The sequence below is a fragment of the Chelonoidis abingdonii genome, chromosome 2, assembly GCF_003597395.2.
Source record: "Chelonoidis abingdonii isolate Lonesome George chromosome 2, CheloAbing_2.0, whole genome shotgun sequence".
Taxonomy (NCBI): Eukaryota; Metazoa; Chordata; order Testudines; family Testudinidae; genus Chelonoidis; species Chelonoidis abingdonii.
Window position 1 is genome coordinate 4,181,859 of NC_133770.1, and position 15,165 is coordinate 4,197,023.

Sequence of the window (15,165 nt, forward strand, 5' to 3'; positions counted from 1 at the left end):
ATGACTCCCATTCCACCTGTACTCATCTGAATGATGATGGAATAGAACCCTGAAAAATCTATCTTCTGAGAGAATGCTCTCTATTACTCCCACATCCAGGAAATGAGAAATCTTGTTCTGGATTAAACCGTGCTTTATGGGGTTGTTTGAGATGTGGGACTGGATGAAAAATGGATGGGGTGGAGCCTGTTGACTCTAGGGAGTATCCCTGACCCACTAGTCCATGGGCAAAGAAAACCATTCCCCCAGGAAATGGAAAATCCTGCCCCCAGGCTTCAGCTCTGGGCAGAGACCTATGCAGTCTTTGTCATAAAGAGGCTTTGGGAATGGCAGGGTTCCCTCATGGCTTTCCTCCGGAGAACAAGTTGTCTCTTCACTGGTGTTTCTGTGAGGATGAAAGCCGAAAGGAATGCCTTTGTCTGAAGACCATTCTGTACTTTCGCTTTGGCTGAGATTGCATCCACTGAGATTCAACAATGAATGCTGTTGTCAGGGAAACTTTCTTTAATTAGAGCCAAAGTCAGGGTGATCTCTTATCATTGAGGGCTCTGCGACATTCCAGCCAGGAGAGAGACGCCTTCAAAAGCAAATAGCATTAAGGATGGCCTGAAGGAGACTGATGAAACCTCAAAATCTTTTTTGAGAGTAGCCTCTGTTTTTCCATACATGGGGTCTTCAGGATAGAACTCCCCTTCTGAGGGGAAAACCATATCTTTAGCCCAGGACTCTAGGATAGCATCAGCCTTTAGCATCTCAGTAACTGGGACTTTTGTTCCTGGATCCTGTGCAATCTAAGATCATTTCAGAGCATAGGGATTACTCCACAGGCATAATCCCACATCAGTTGGCTTCATCTTAAAGGTATGGGACCGCTCCCCAGAATGCAGGGAAGATCAAGAGAGGGTTCTGGCACAAGTGATCAATTCCTTAAATTGTTGTCAGCTCAGGACAAAGTTCACAAGGGCAATGACTTCTAGGTCCCCATATTCTCTCAATCGATGTCAACCTGGAGGGCTGGGGAGCACACATGGAGTCCCAAACAGTTCAAGGCAACTGGCACCTGGAGGAAAGGACCCACAGCATAAACCTCCTAGAACTAAGGTTGATCAAGTTGGCTCTTTGAAAGGTTCCAGACCAGCCTAGAGGGGAACCAAGTCCTGCTTCAGTCAAACAATACGACCATAGTCACACATGTGAACAACTGAGGGGCAGTAGGGCCATTCTTAGGATTTATGGGGCCCTACACAGCAGTATTAAGCTGGTGCCTGTATGCCTGACTTGCTCTTAGCAACACAATCATAAGCTTACAGTATTGGAAAACTTGCTACATGTACTTTATTAAAAACAGTTTAAACAAATTAAGCCTGCTATAATGCTGATGGACTATACTTGCACTAAAGAAGTAGCACTATAGAAAAAAATCTGATTTATTGACAGAATGATGCAAATAATATAACTTTTTTAAAATTTATCAACATTTTATTGGACATTTCTATGGAGAGGTATTGAAGCAAGGATTTGTTTTCAGTTAAATGCAATCTTTCTGGCTTTTTGGGCTGCAAAATCAGTAATAATGTCATCGTATGACAAAGACAAAATGATGTGCTGTTTGACTGCAAGAATAGCAAGACCAGTCAAGCATTCCTGACTCATCATAGAGCGGAGAGTTTTTAATGAGCTTTAGTTTTGAGAAACTCCGTTCTCCTGATGCTACTGTTACAGGAATTGTCAGTAGAATACGAGTGGCAATGTACACATTAGGATATATCTCAACAAGTTTGCTGGTATTTATAAACTGTACAGTGTCCACCATCACCGTTGCATTTGGCAACATTGATGATAATGTACTCAATTCTTCATACAGTCCGAGTCATTTAAATCAAAACTATCACTGTGTTTCAGGAGACTCTGTAGGTTCTTGCACTTTGTCATTAGCTGCCCTGGTTTTCCTATTTCATTGAATTTAGTTTTGTCATACAAAAATCCAAACTGTTCATGGTGTGCTCGTAAGATACTAAACCTTTCATCAACGGCAGACATTGCTTTATCCGTCACATTAAAAAATTCAACCTCAGATTTCTTTTCTGGATCTTTTGTGGGCTCATCTGCTGCTTCATATTCCACTTCCTGTTTTTTTCTCAAAACGCTTGTCATGTTCAGACATGGAAATTTTGGTTCTACACAAAGTGCCTCTGCAAACTCCCTTTTTGTAACCTGTGCTTCTTTGAATCCAGTTTCTCTGTATTTCACTAAAAAGTCTTGTGCGTTGTTTAGTAAGGTAAGCATTGAATCAAGCTGCATCATTGGACTTTGCATTATTTTGCTTACACTTGACATTTTACCAAGAACGTCATACCAGATTATGACAGATGTTAGAAACTCTAAGCTGGATATTTCAGAGGCCAATAACTGTGCTTCACTTTTAGTTTTTGTATCTCTGGCATCTTCCAAAAGAGCAACCAGTGCTGCGTCTTCGAGTGATTGTTCATGTGCATTCCAAGCAGGTGTATATGCGCTGTGTGCATGCCAGCCGGAAGATTTTCCCTTAGCAGCGTCCATAGGGTCGGCCCTGGCGCCCCCTGGAGTGGCGCCTCCATGGTGTCCTATATAGGGGCTCACCGACCCTCCACCCCCTCAGTTCTTTCTTACTGCCAGTGATGGGTAGCTGGAACTTTGTTTGCTCTTGCAGCAAGCCTAGCATGTCTTGTCTAAGTGTATATAGTTGTTTCTTCTCTCATAGTTTAAAGTTAGTGTTAGTTGTAGATAGCTAATAGTTGTTGGGGGAGCTTCCCCCCCCCCCCCAACGTACTCATTGCCTCGCTGAGGCATGCCCGGGTCCCCAGGGTTTAAACTCTGAACAGACTGCGGGAAGTTTATGCCAAAGAGTGACTCACACTCGTCCTGCTTGAGGTGCCTTGGGGAGAACCACCAAAGAGACTGGTGCAGTATCTGCAGGGGATTCTGTCCTAGGACTCTTAAGGACAGAGAGCAGAAACTCAGAGTGCTCCTGATGGAGGCGGCCTTACAGCCACACTAGGACCCTGAGTCTGCTGATCCGGCGCCCAGCACCTCATCCTTGGTCCGCAGCGCTCCGGCACCACTAACAAGACAGAAGGCCCAGTCTAAGACCTCTAAGTCTTGGCATCAGAGGGAATTGGGACATAGAAAATCGGCCTCCATGCGGCACCGATCACTATGTCTGGTGTCCATGAAAAAGAAAAGGCCGGTGAGGGACCAAACACCCCACCAGTACCTTAAAAGGCCGGCAGCATCCACGACTGCAGTGGGACAAGCCAAGCCACAACTGCATCCTCCCAAGGCCCCGTCAACTCCTGCCCGATGGCGGTGCGGTTGAGTCCGGACCAGTCTAGATCCCTGGACGTCAACGAGGTTGTGCGTCTCCCATTGACACCGGAGGCGTTCGAGGTGGCCTCTGATTCATTAAGCCTCCCTGTGCTGGTGGAAAGAGCCACCAGACATGGCCCGCCCCCTGATCCAATCAAGGGGCAAGCCAGCCATGATGTTGCCCCAGTCCCCGTGCTGCTCTGGCGGCACTGGCACAGAGAGCGCGCTCCCCGGCGCCACCAGGTACTGCTCACCCTCGGTCCTCCTATTCGGAGACCTCAGTTTCGGAGGCGGAATACTACCGCTCCAGTAGATCAAGGAGCAGGAGGTCGGCTTCTCAGGCAAGCCAATGACCTTGCCCAGCGCAGTGGCAGCAACAGTGGCAACTGCCCTCCCAGTGGCCCTTCTGGACTCCCTGGGCCTACCATCAGTCCCTGGGACAGGTGCACGGCCCACGCTCGAGGTCTGCATCAGTCTCCTTGACGTCAGTGGCTCTGTTGCAAATGCCTCCACCACTGGCACTGCTGTCGACAGGAGTGTGCCACAACAGAACCTGGCACAGCCTAGTGAGACACTGGCACCAATGCCGCAGGCACTGTCCAACACGCCTTGTTGTTCGGCGTTGACCCTGGTACTGGCTGCAATGCCGCATTCTACATTCGCAGCGGCCATGCGACCAGAGTACCGTGTGCCACAGAACCCTGCAGAGGCTGAGGGTACAGAGAAAGGTCCTTTGCAGGTGATCTCCTCTTCCTTGTCGGATGAGGAAGTTGCGGGAACTTCAGCGGCACCGGCCCTAGAGGACAACCGGGTGCTTCAGCAACTACTTAAGCATGCTGCTCAGTGTGTGGCAATCCAAGCAGAGGAAATCAAGGTGGATGTAGATCCGGTAGTGGACGTCCTGGCCCCTTCGAGCCTGTCTAGAGTTGCCCTATCATTGATCAAAACGACAGCTGATATGTCTCGCACCTTGTGGCAGACGCCAGCTTCAGTGGACCCTACGGCCCAAAAGACAGAGAGGTGCTACTTTGTACCCTCCAAGGCCATGGGCACCTGTATACCCACCCTCCCTCAGACTCTCTGGTTGTGGATGCGGTCAACCAAAGAGAGCATCAGGAATTCCAAGTGTCTGCACCGAAGAACAGGGAGGCGAAGAAGTTGGATCTCTTTGGTAGAAAGGTGTACTCAACGGCGGGTCTGCAACTATGTATAGCCAACCAACAGGCTATAGTGAGCTGGTATGGCCATAACACATGCTCAGCCTTATCCAATTTCGCTGAACTCTTTCCCCAGGAATCACAAACAGAATTTTCTGCTCTGGTAGAGGAGGGGAAGCTAATTTCCCAGGCATCCTTCCAAGCAGCCTTGGATGTGGCGGATGCAGCCTCCCATACGCTGGCAACCGGGCTGCTCATGCGGCGGAGAGCCTGGCTTCAGGTCTCAGGCCTTCCACATGAGGTCCAACAGACCATCCAGGACCTCCCCTTCGAGGGGCCCCTGCTCTTCTCCAAGAAGACAGACAAGAAGCTCCATAGCATACAGAACTCAAGGCCTACCTCATGCTCGCTAGATCTGCACACCTCAGCCACACCAGCCCCAGAACTGTCCAGAGCCCTCGCGTAGGCGAAACAGAAATGGCAGGAGGCAGCAACAACAGCCCTCCGACCAGTTGTCCGGACAGCCATGGCCTCCATTGGGGTCTAGACCCCAAATTTGATGGTGCAGTCAAGGATGACCTACCAGTCAGGATTCTGGATCCTACCAACCCTACCTTTTTGTCACATCTGTCCCGCCTCTATTGTGCCTGGTCCTGAATTACATCAGACAGTTAGGTGCTCCGCATGGTAGAGAGGGGATATTCTATCCAATTCTCTTCCCTTCCACCCCACCAGCCCCGCTACCCATCCCTCTTCAGGGACCCCTCTCATGAGCAATTTCTAATTCAGGAAGTGCAGTCCCTCCTCATAGTAGGGGCAGTGGCGGAAGTTCCTCAGGAACTCAGGGGCAGGGGTTTTTACTCCCGGTATTTCCTAATACCAAAAGCGAAAGGGAGCCTCAGACCCATTCTGGACTTGCGGCGTCTGAACAAGTTTGTAAAGAAGCTCAAATTCTGTATGGTCTCCCTGTCCTCCATCATCCCCTCCATGGATCCAGGAGACTGGTACGCGCCCTCAACTTGAAGGATGCATATTTCCATACTGCAATAATCCCTCAGTACAGACATTCTCAGGTTCGTAGTGGGCAACACCCATCTCCAGTTCACAGTCCTGCCTTTTGGCCTGTCAACGGGTCTTCACAAAATGCATTGCAGTTGTAGCAGCTTTCCTGCGCAAGCACAGAATTCAAGTGTTTCCCTACCTGGATGATTGGTTCATCAGGGGCCGCTCCAAGGCACAGGTGGAGGCTCATGTGGTCTTTATCAGAGAGACCTTCCTGAAGCTCAATCTCCTATTGAATGAGGCCAAGTCTACCCTGTCTCCTGTCCAACAGATAGAGTTCATAGGGGCAGTTCTGGACTCGACGCAGGCCAGAGCATTCCTACCAGAGGCCAGGTTTCAGTCCATGTCCAACATCCTTGGTCTCCGCCATTTCCCTACCACCACAGCGAGGAACTGCCTCAAGTTGCTGGGTCATATGGCTGCGTGCATCTATGTGGTGAGCCGCACCAGGCTCAAGCTGTGCCCTCTTCAGTCCTGGGTAGCGACTGTGTACCGACCAACCAGGGACGTGCTGGACTTGGTTATGACACTTCCCCGAGCGGTGCTGGGTTCCCTCCAGTGCTGGTTCGACCTGCGGGTGGTCTGTGCGGGAGTACCTTTCACGAGCCCTCAGCCATCCCTTTCCTTGGTGGCAGATGCGTCAGATCTGGGGTGGGGTGTGCATCTCAGGAATCTCAGGACCCAAGGCCTTGGGTTCCCAGAGGACCTCTCCCTAAACATCAGTGTCAGGGAGCTACGGGCTGTTCGCCTTACCTGCCTCACTTTCAGATCTCTTTTGGCGGGCAGGTGCGTTGCACTCCTCATGGATAATACCTCGGCATTGTTCAATATTAACAAATGGGAGGGTGCACGCTCCTCTCTCCTGTGCCAGGAAACCCTTGCATTATGGGATTTTTGTGAAAAGAACGCAATTCACCTAATGGCATCCTACCTCCCGGGGGTGCAGAACGGCCTGGCGGACGCCCTCAGCCGCTCATTCCATGGTCACGAGTGATCCCTTTGCCAAGACGTGGCATGCTCAATCTTTTGTCTCTGGGGTTATCCCCAGATAGACTTGGTTGTCTCGAGGGACAACAGGAAGTGTCGACGGTTCTGCTCCCTCACAGGGTGCAGTCCAGGGTCTCATAATGGATGTCTTCCTCCTCTCTTGGGAAGGCAGCCTGCTTTACGCCTTCCCTCCGATCCCCATGGTCCACAGGGTGGTACTCAAGATATGCAGGGATCATGCTCTCATCATACTAATAGCACCAGCGTAGCTGCGCCAGCATTGCTACACATCGCTGCTGCACGTGTCCATACAGGCACCCCTCACGTTGCCCCTGCTCCCGGACCTGATCATGCAGGATCAGGCCCACCTCCGCCACCCAAACCTGGAGTTGCTCCACCTCACAGCCTGAATGCTCCATGGCTAAACCCAGTGGAAATGCAATGCTCACAGCAGGTCAGACAAGTCCTTGGTAGCAGAAAACTCTCCCCCATGGCCACATACGTGGCCAAGTGGAAACGTTTTTCCATCTGGGCTGAACAGCAGGGACAGGTTCTCTTGCTCACCCCGATCCCTCTCATCCTTGATTACCTACTCTAGTTGAGACAGTGGGGACTTTCCCTCTCTTTTGGTTCAGGTCCACTTGGCGGCCATCTCCACGTTCCACCCAGGAGTTGAAGGTGGTTCAGTCTTCACAAACCCATTGGTTTGTCGCTTCCTTGAGGGCCTGGACAGGCTGTTCCTGCATACTGGACAACCAGTCCCGGCTTTGGGACCATAATTTGGTTCTCTCTGCCCTGATGAGGCCCTCTTTCAAGCCACTAGCTACATGCTCTTTGCTATATTGCTCCTATAAGGTTGCATTCCTCATGGTTATCACCTCGGCCTGGAGGGTATCAGAGCTTAGAGCACTGATGTCCGAGCCTCCATACACTGTCTTCCACAAAGACAAAGTCCAACTCAGGCCACACCCGGAGTTCCTTCCTGAGGTGGTCTACCAATTCCACATGGGTCAGGACATTTTTCTCCCTGTGTTCTACCGTAAGCCACACTCCTCTAACGCAGAGCGTAGACTGCATTCCCTGGACATTCGCAGGGCCTCGGCATTCTATATTGAATGAACTAAACCATTCAGGAAATCAACCCAACTCTTTGTAGCTGTGGCTGACAGTATGAGGGGGCTCCCCGTCTCTTCACAGCGTATCTTCTCATGGATCATGGCTTGCATCCGTGAACGCTACAATCAGGCCAAGGTGCCTGCCCTGCCAATCACAGCCCACTCCGCAAGGGCACAGGTCTCCTCTGCGACACAGGAGATATGCAGGGCTGCCACGTGGTCCTCAGTCCACACATTCACGTCGCACTGTGCCATCTTGCACCAGGCCAGAAACGATACAGCCTTTGGCAGGGCAGTGCTCCAATCTGCAGTGAACTCTGACCCCACCACCTAAACTCAGGCTTGTGAATCACCTGCTCGGAATGCACATGAACAATCACTTGAAGAAAAAATGGTTACTCACCTTTTTATAACTGTTGTTCTTCGAGATGTGTTGTTCATGTCCATTCCAATACCCACCCTCCTGCCGCTCTGAGTGCCGGCAAGAAGGAACTGAGGGGGTGGAGGGTTGACGGGCCCCTATAATAGGGCACCAGGGAGGCGCCACTCTAGGGGAAGCCAGGGCCAACGCTGCTAAGGGAAAGTCTGCTGGCTGGCGTGCACGCAGCGCACACACATGCTTGGAATGGACATGAACACCACATCTCGAACAACAGTTACAAAAATGTGAGTAAATGTTTTTTCGTAAACTTCCTCAGATTGATATCTCAATGTTTTTACACTTTCTTCTCTGCTTTCCCAGCGTGTCTCAGATAGAGGCTTAACAGTAATACCACTGACATGTGCTTTGAATATTTGCCATTGTTGAGTGGAAGCTGAAAAGAACATGTAAATGTGTTGCAGCAAACCAAAAAAAGATATAGCTTCTACAGAAGACTTGGCCATATCACACAAAATCAAAGTAAGGCTGTGGCATGCACACAGGACAAAAAAGGCTTGTGGATTTTTCCTCCAGCAATCCAGCTTGCACACCAGAAATGTGTCCTCTCATAATGGTGCCCTTATTGTAGCCTTGTCCTCTGAATGTTCATTATGGACATTCCCATTTGTTTTAGTTCATCAAGGAGAGTTTAAAGAAGTCCAAAACCTGTAGTGTCCTCTACTTCTAAAAATGTGATAACAGGTTCCTTAACTGTAATCTGTGCTGAATCACTAATGTCAACAAATCTTACTACTAACCGCATCTGTTCTTTGACTTATGTCCGGAGTGCAGTCTAGAATTATGGCAAAATATTTTGCCAAAGAAACCAATGAAACAATTTTGTGTCTCACTTTCCCGCTCATCAGCACGATCAGTTCATTTTGAATTCTTGGTCCCAAATAGTGGTCATGTATTTCATTTTCAGTTGCTCTTCGGGAGATGTTCATTCATCACAATGTCAAATTTTCCTGGCAGTTGTTCAGGCCCAAAAAATTGCCATTTTTGGGCTGCTGTAATTTGTCAACGCTTCCTCTAAAAGCAAGATTGTCAATAGATATTCAACAATAGATAATAGATGTTCAAGAACATGATGCCAGTGCTGCTTCTCTGGCTCTAGCTAGCAATCTTTGATTTTGGACATCAAAAGTTGTCTGATTTTTTTTTTTTAACCTTACAATCAGCTCACACCATTTGTGCATACTTTCAATGTGGTGTTGTGCCTTTTCATGTTACGGTAATGTGTGACTACAATTTTGCAAATCTTTAATACCCCCGGTTGCAATGTTAAAATTTCAACTGTTGAAAATCTTTCATGGGAAACAAAATACAGCATCCTTGCATTTAGAGTACACAAGCCACCATCTGTTCACAATTTCACTATTAGAAAGTCTTTTTTGTAGTAATTGGTTTCTTGAAGTTCCTACCTCTAATGTCTTTAGGATATTCAATAAATTCTATTCTCACAGGGCCTTTCTCAAGTATAATGTCACATAATTTTTTGTTTAAAGATTGCGGCGATGCGACATTGTCATCTATATCCCATGCTAGTACAGTTTCAACTGTTGTAATTTCTTGTTTTGTATCTGCATCTGTTTCAAATGATTGTTCTGTGTATTGTTGAGTTTCTTGAACTTCATCTGCATAAAAAATTTTCTTTGGCAGTTACTGTGCCTTTGGCAAAATGCTAAAATGATCAATTGGGTGGACGTAGCTTACTCCTGAAAAGGATCCCTTTAAAAATTTCACTTTCTCACTCAATGTATCTACTCCTTGTACCTGTTGAGGGTCAGGTCTGCTGACTTTAGTGACAAGTGTGCGTTTACTAGATTTTATTCCTGTTAATCCTGCAGGGTCAGTGCAGCAGGGAGAACCAACAAATGTGGTGGTGGTGCATGCATGATCATCAGTTTTTAACTAAGTTCCATTTTCACAGCCATGTGCTGTACCGCATTGTTGTGACACTCAGGAGACAGTGGGCCTGCACAGGTATAACTGAGAGGAGAATTACACTGAAGTTGAATTTGACCTGCAGAATCCTCATATTGGTGGTGGTGAATAAGCCAGAAATAATATAGCTTTACTCAGATTCCAAGTTGAGTGTTGTGGTAGCAGCTAGAAAAACAGTTTTATAAATAGAGTTAACTTGTTTTGGAGTCATTAAAGGTACATCTGTGCAGCATGCAGCAAGCAGCAGCCCGTGGCAGCAAGTCTCAGAACCCGGGTCAACAGATTTGGGTTCTCAGGGCTTGGGCTACTGCACTAAAAATAACTGTTGTCGATGTTGCAGCTCCAGCAACATGTTGCTGCTCACTGTGTAGATATATCCTGAGATGCTATTAGTGTGGAACACCATAATGGTATTTTTAGAGTCACTTTTCAGAATAGAACCAAACTTCCTTAACTTCAGTATTTGAGTAATAGTATATTTAATTTGTGTTACAGTAGTGTCCAGTGGCCTCTGTTGGGATCCATTTATGTTACTAGGCATGGTACAAACGCATCCAATGTCGCAGACCCTTATCAAAAGAGCTCATGTTATATACAGGTAGTGTTTCCAAATTCATTCACAGATAATCAACAAAAATTCCTTTTGTGTACCTAGAACCCACCAGGATAGCTGATGCAGCAGAAGAATATTTGCCAGGAAGTCCAGTGGCTGCTGTACCTGCTGCTGTTCCTTCTGCATTAACAGAGCCTACAGAAGAGACCAAAGCTACTGACGCACCACAGGTTGAACCAACGGGTAAGATCTGTGGGTCTGTGTTGGTGATGGATTATTTGGTGATAGATTTAAGATTATGAAGAAACCATGGAGGGAAGTATGCACAAGCAACAACTTCACAAGACCTATCATGGTGGAGACTCAGACAATACTAAAGACGATTAAACACAAGAAGGCAGTGGGACTGAATGATGTACCAATTGAGTCATTTAAAGTATTTGGCCATGAGAGAGTGGTGGTGATGAATTTTTTCAGTGTAATTCTCTGTCCTGGAAAAATGCCTGATGTGTGGAGGAAGAGCACACTAGATATGTACGAGGGATGCACAACAATAGTGATAACCAGCTGTGGCTATAGTGAGTCATTCACTGTGAGGGTAGGTCTATATAAAGGATCAGCTTTAGGCCCATTTCTATTTGTGATTGTAATGAACACTGTGACATACTCTTTGAGTGGTGATCATTATGTGTATTCCACTCCATGTACCTGAGACTGGAGATTTGTAGCAAGTAGTGTCTGTTGGTCTGTGCACGCTCAGTTGCTCTCGTTGTGCTCTGAACTGAGGGCATAAAGGGCAGTGTGGACTGACATATCTCCAATTTTTTCTTACTGCCATATAGATTCACTTAGAATTCTGTGTCCGTTATAGTCTTCCTCTGCTGTCAATACTTGTAAATATATATATTGTAAATAGTTTTTAGCAAATTTAGACTTGATGTGTTAATATTTTTGAAGCTTTTTTAGTTAGTATAGTTCCCCATCTTGGGAAGCTTCTCCCTGTGGAGAAAGAGTATGTCAAGAATCCAGGAGTTTAAGAAGTGTATCTTCTGACCCCATTTCTTCTCCATCAAAAACGAACACCAGCAATGCCTTGTATCAGAGGGGTAGCCGTGTTAATCTGGATCTGTAAAAGCAGAAAACTGCCTTAACTGCCTTGGAGAGGCTCACATCGCTGCCAAGTGTAGCTTCTGCTGCTCCTTCCCTCCTCAGACCCATGAGGGACAAGAATTCCATCTGCAGAAACACTTCATGGAGAAGGCCATGAGACAGGCCCTAGTTGGACCCAGGGCAGGGAGAACCCCTATACAGTGGCCTTAGATTGCGAGCAGCGCCATTCTGAGCATGAGTTTTGGAGGCCAAAACAATTAAGCCTAAGAACCCCTCTCAAAAGAGTAGGGGATATTACTATAGGCATAAGGACAGATGCCTGTCCTTGATCTGTCTCTCTTTTTTTTTAATTTTTATTTTAAAGAGGATCACTCCCCATCTTGGTCCAAGTTGGTTGAGTCCTCATGCGCAGGTCCTAAGGAATTAGGTCTACATAAATCTTCCATTCAAGAATGAAAGGCGCAAAGGAAGAAGGATACAATGGTACTGGGTCCAGCTCCATCCCACAGCCTAAAGATTGGCACCACCTAGTCCTGTCTTGGAGCTCCACATTGGACCCCCATTTGATGATTCCCACACCTCTGACTGGGATCCTCTAAGTACAGACCATTGGATACTTGGATCCGTCAATCCCCTCCTGGGATGACTTGAATTACAGGAAGGATTCAAACCTTTATCTTGTTGAAGGATATTTTCACTTTGCCGTATTCACAATCCACTCTTCTATTGGGCCTGGTCCTCCTTAGAGTGATTTCAATGCCAGAAACCACTTTGAGGAGAAGGTGGACAAGTTAGAGCATTCGTCCATCAGTACTGATGGCACTGCTGATAGAACAGGAGTCTGCCTGTTGATACTTGTGGGACTTGTGCTGTCAAACATATTAGTTAATGATCTGGAAAACAGAGTGAACAGTGAAGTGGCAGTGTTTGCAGATGATTATAAAATTATTCAAGAAAGTTAAATACAAAGTGGACTGCAAAGCATTACGGTAGGATCTCACAAAACTGGATGATTCGGCAACAAAATGGCAGATGAAATTCAATGTTGATAAGTGCATAGTAATGCACATTGGAAAAAATAATCCTAACTGCACATATATGGGTTCTAAATTAGCAGTTACCATTCAAGAAAGAGAACTTGGAGTCACTGTAGCTAGTTCACTCAATGTGCAGCAGTGGTCAAAAAAGCTAACAGCATGTTAAGAACTATTAGGAAAGGGATGGGAAATATAATGCCATTATATAAATCCATGTTGCGCCCACACCTTGAATACTGTGTCCAGTTCTGGTTGCCCCATCTCAGAAAGGATCTGGTGGAACTAGGAAATATTCAGAGAAGGACAACAAAGATGATCAAGGGTATTGACCGGCTTCCGTATGATAAGATGGCAACTACACCATCTTCCTATATCTGGATGACTGGCTACTAATGGGCAGATCAAACCAGGAGGTCCAGTTGGTGACCATATCCTTACTGCAGCTTCAGAAATCATTGGGGATTTGTGTAAACAAATAAAAGTCCACTTTGATTCCCATGAAGTCTATAAATTTCATAGGAGTGATCCTAGACTTGTCCTCAGGAAAGACCTACTTCCTTCTAGACAGATTTCAGGCTACAGCCATCTTGATAAATCAAGTCACCCGCAGACCTTGCACTGCAATCATGACCTATCTTTCCTTACTAGGCCACATGGCTGCAAGTACATATATAATGCCATTTGCCAGATTCTGCTTCAACTGCCTGCAGGCCTGGCATCTATCTGTTTACTCACTGTGGGGTTCAGGTTATCCTTATCTGCTAAAAATCCCACAAAAGGTCAGAACCTCTTGAATATGATGGACAAAACTGGACCAGGTACAAACAGGAGTTCCCTGGCTTCCATCCACAACTGTCACAACCATAATCACGGATGCATCCCTCATAGGATGGGAAGCCCATACGGACAATCACATTGCACAATGCACTAGGGAAGCTAGAATGAATATCTATCTGCTGGAGATGAGGGCAGTTTGCCTAGCCTGCAAAGAATTCCTCCACCTCATAGGGTTCTGTCGCATCCAGATAACGTTGGACAACATGACAGTCTTTTATATAAACAAACAGGGTGAACGAGATCTCATCCTCTGTGTTTGGAGGCAGTGAAGTTATGGAACTGGCGTATCAAGAACCACATCGCACTCAGCAACATACCTATCATGTATGCAGAATACTCTGGCAGACAATCTTGGCAGGCACTTCTCTGCAGACCACGAGTGGGAAATTCACAATTCTGTCTTGACTGACATCTTCCCCCAGTGAGGAACACCTGTTCACCTTCCAACACCTTAGGACCAGTTCACCCTCCAAGCAAACAAGAAATTCAGTCTCTATGGTTCCAGAGCAACAGTAGGCCAAGACTCCAGAGATAGTCCATCCAGGATAACAGAAGGCTATCTAAGATACCTGTTTCCTCCCATCCCCCTGCAACCATAGGTTCTCTGGAAAATTCTACGTAACAAGGCCAGGTTTATCCTCCTCATACCCAATTGGCCCAGACAGTTTTGGTTTCCGGAGCTTCTACAGATGTCACCCTCTCCCCCCCCCCCATCTGTATCTGACCCTTTCTGGATTTGTTGACTCAAAAGAAGAGTAGGATCAGACATTCCAACTCGGACCCTGTTCATCTCACAGCCTGGTATTTGAATGGATGTCAGACCAGGAATGATCATGTTCAGAGTCTGTCCAAACTGTCCTCAATCACAGCAGAAAAATCTCCACTATAAAATGCTGTCTAGCTAAATGAAGGCGTTCTCTACTTCGTCACAATGGAAGCAGTTATCACGAGAATCAGCAGATCCCCGTGTAGTTTCAGGCTATCTGCTGTTCCTCAAAATGTCAAGACGTTCCATTACTTCATTGAAGGGTTACCTGGCAGCAATCACTGTTTTCCATTCTCTGGTAGAAGGCTATCTTTACTCACCCTACCACAATTTGATTCCTGAAAGGCCTCATTGTGTCCTTCCTGCTTCTGACTAAGCTCACACCACAATGGAATCTCAGCTTGGTACTCTCAGCTCCTACCAAACTACCCTTCAAACTGATGGCTACATGTTCCATGTCATGCCTTTCCACTAAGGTTGCTTTCTTAGGGCTGGTCTACACTACGGGGGGAAATCGATCTTAGATACACAACTTCAGCTACGTGAATAATGTAGCTGAAGTCGAATATCTAAGATCGGATTACTCACCCGTCCTCACCGCGCGGGATCGATGTCCGCGGCTCCCCCTGTCGATTCCGGAACTCCGTTGGGGTTGGTGGAGTTCCGGAATCGATATAAGCACGCTTGGGGATCGATATATTACATCTCATCTAGATGCGATATAATCGATCCCCGAGCAATCGATTTTAACCCGCCGATACGGCGGGTAGTCTAGACATAGCCTTAGTTGCTATCACATCAACCAGACTGAGTGAACTGGGAGCATTT

At 46.9% G+C, this 15,165-nt stretch overlaps 1 protein-coding gene across 14 annotated transcripts in view; it reads left to right on the forward strand.

Annotated features, from left to right (window-relative positions):
- The window catches only part of MAP4 (microtubule associated protein 4), a 314,214-nt gene that overhangs the window by 195,034 nt on the left and 104,015 nt on the right, over positions 1–15,165 (forward strand). For all 14 annotated transcript variants that reach the window (XM_075062117.1, XM_075062115.1, XM_075062111.1 and 11 more), the window contains one exon: positions 10,690–10,830. In XM_075062117.1, the coding sequence (XP_074918218.1) occupies positions 10,690–10,830 (141 nt within the window). The remainder of the gene's footprint in view (positions 1–10,689; positions 10,831–15,165) is intronic.